Source organism: Seriola lalandi, unplaced genomic scaffold (assembly GCF_002814215.2).
Source record: "Seriola lalandi dorsalis isolate HSWRI2012SDOR001 ecotype SW California unplaced genomic scaffold, Sedor1 jcf7180002054549, whole genome shotgun sequence".
NCBI classification, from domain to species: Eukaryota; Metazoa; Chordata; class Actinopteri; order Carangiformes; family Carangidae; genus Seriola; species Seriola lalandi.
Genome location: NW_019525102.1, coordinates 63,068 through 65,988, shown reverse-complemented (window position 1 = coordinate 65,988; position 2,921 = coordinate 63,068). Strand labels below are relative to the sequence as shown.

At 40.0% G+C, this 2,921-nt stretch overlaps 1 protein-coding gene across 1 annotated transcript in view; it reads right to left on the bottom strand.

Annotated features, from left to right (window-relative positions):
• The window catches only part of LOC111661704 (E3 ubiquitin/ISG15 ligase TRIM25-like), a 13,266-nt gene that overhangs the window by 9,927 nt on the left and 418 nt on the right, over positions 1-2,921 (bottom strand). The window contains exons 2-4 of the mRNA XM_087176381.1: positions 2,741-2,916; positions 610-984; positions 383-478 (exon numbers count right to left, since the gene is read on the bottom strand). Coding sequence (XP_087032507.1) covers positions 383-478; positions 610-984; positions 2,741-2,916 — 647 coding nt within the window. The remainder of the gene's footprint in view (positions 1-382; positions 479-609; positions 985-2,740; positions 2,917-2,921) is intronic.

Genomic DNA, 2,921 nt, shown 5'->3' with positions numbered 1-2,921 from the left:
TCTGCTAGTCAGTAGCCTCTCAGACAGAAAGCCAGTGGCCCAACACAAAAATCTAGATCCTGTACATGTGACTTATTTCCCCTTTTAAACAGATTCAGTGACACGACAAACTGAAACAACAAGTACACATATACAGTATATATACACATATATACTGTACTGGTCAAAAGTTTGGACACACTTTCCCATTCAAGTGATAACAAGGAAGATGGTGAGAAATACATTCAAGTGAATGGCAAAGTGTGTTCAAACCTTTGACTGGTACTGTATATACAACTTATGCATACATACTGTGCATGACCCTCTAACTACGACTGAAAGATTATTTAATAAAACGGGTGAGGTTTTAATGTTGTGGGGGATCGATGTACAGATTCCACACCTTGAAATGGTTCACAGCTCGACTCAGCTCATTCAGCTCCTTTTCTCTCTCCTTTTCTCTCTCCTGGACTTTCTTTAGTCTCACAATCAGCATTTCCTATAAGAAATTGTTAGTGGAACATTGTGTTAACATATCACTACTTGTATTAAAAACTAGAAAAAGATGTTTAACTGCAGGCCTCGGTCTACAGTTTTTGTTCAAGAGTCATGCTGCAGTTTTGTTTCTACCTGTTCTGTAGCCCTCTCTGCTGTTGCTGAGATGATCCTGTGGCACTTGTGTTCATCTATACTGCACAGATAGCAGATGCACCTCTTGTCCGTCTTACAGTAGGCCTCCATCAGCTTGTTGTGCTTGGTACACATCTTGTCCTGCAGTGGGATTGTAGCCGAGACCAGCTGGTGCGTCTTCAGCACAGGAACGGTGTAGTGAGGCTGGAGGTGAGCTGGACAGTAAGACGCCAAGCACGTCAGGCAGGACATGGTGGCTTTCTTAGGTTTGGTCCCACAGCAGAAATCACAGGCAACATCTGCTGGACCTGCACAGGCCAGAGCAGCAGAGGAAGAAGCCTGCTGGGTGCTCGTCATCTTCAGCTTCTCCACAACCTGGGGATGATAAAAAAAAAAAAAAAAAAAGAAGGCAGTGAGAAATACTGTAGGTGACATGACTTGCAGGACTTGGTGACATTGATTAGCCATTTTCATAGGATGTGGGGTAACAGGTAGGCACATAAAAATGCTATATTGCTTGATATACTTTTATTAAATGTTACAAAGTGCCAATGTCCTCTCTGTTTTACCTTCAAAATAGACACAGATTTGAGACATATTTTACCCGTGGCAGAAAATCATGCATTATAGGATTATATTTTTTGCCTCAGTATCTCAATGATTAATGAATTCCTGTCTCATGGTAGTTGCAAGGACTAAAAGGATAAACATGTTTTCAGGATGCTCACTGGAAAAGAGGGCATTTGACATGGGTATTGCATCTGTGGTATGTACCGATATGCATGCTGAAACATGTCCACAGTTAAATCATCAGTATATGCCCTTACATGTCATCAAGGAAGCACCAAGCATGCAAACAATTCAGTCCTGAGGTTATATGGTTTAAGGATAATAGTTTTCAGTTATCTAAATTGTACACAAGGTATTAGATTAGAACCACACCACAAGTATATATGTAGACCTATATAAGTAGAGACAAGAGGGGACCCTGCTTCTTCAATGTGGATGTTTCTTTTCCTAGAGGTAAAACAATGCCTTTAACTATGTATTTATCTATGAAGGGAACATGGAAGGACACTGGAACTTCATACACTAAATGACCATACATAAAGCCACTTCCACATTCCTTCTAGCTACCCTACATACATGGTCCTATGAAAATGACTGAAAGATGCTTCCACACCTTATTTTATTTTTAATATCTTCATGTTCATTAGACCTTAAATATTGGCTCAAAAATCAATTAAAGATTGTATTTAAAAAGGAAATGATTGATATCATATAGGTGCAAATAAATGGGTTTCTTACACTTAATAGCACTCTTGTTTAGGAATTTCACACGTTTCCAAATCTAGGTCTGTTCAGAAAATCCACAGTACCAACTTCTCATGGTTCAGGTAAACTGATACTGATGTTTGTCTCTCCGACAAAGTTTGATGAGAATAGGAAAAATACAAAAACCAACATGGCTTCTCAGAGGTGGTGTTTTTGAAACTGTAGAAATAAAAAAAATATCTGAATTGAACAAAAATATTTTAAAAGACCTTAGTTTTGGGTACGCAAACTTATACAGACAAACAAACCACTTTCCTTGACTACATCTTATTTGACACCAAACGATCCATCACAATCATCACTTGCGTGTTGATGCTGTGTCAACCACAATTTCCAACCCCGTTTACTGATGTCTTTCCCATAGTCACTGTTCCTATAGTGAAACACTGTAGCCAGTTGAATGATCTTTGTGACTGAAGCTGCCATCTTTAGACCACTTGTACTGCACCTGCGTGGAAGCTCCTGCATTAGTCATGTTTCTCCACTCATTCAGGTTTTTGAATTAATGTATAACATGTCTGCAGTGAGTTACAACTCTTGCTAGAAAAATGCCCATGTGTTACTCCTTCATTCCACAGAAATCTCCCCTTACAATGTTGTACATGTTACCAGATTACATAACACATGCTTTGAAGAACCCAAAGGCCATGATGACCTCCTCTTTTCTATCGCCAATATAATTACAATTTCTAACCAACTATAAGTGATATGTTTCAGTGGTGTCAGGGATTGTATTGATTACTTGATTGATATAGTTTCAACCTTGGCTCAAAAACTCTCCAACTATCACCCCTACCTCAGCCAGCATGTTGTTCCTCCGCAGAGCAGGCCTTGGATTGAAGGTCTCCCTGCACTGAGGGCAACTGTACTTTCCCCTTTCCTCCTCATGGTCCCAGCATCCCTCAATACAGCTTGTGCAGTAACTGTGTCCACAGTGGATGGTGACTGGCTCTTTCAGCAGGTCCAGACATACTGCA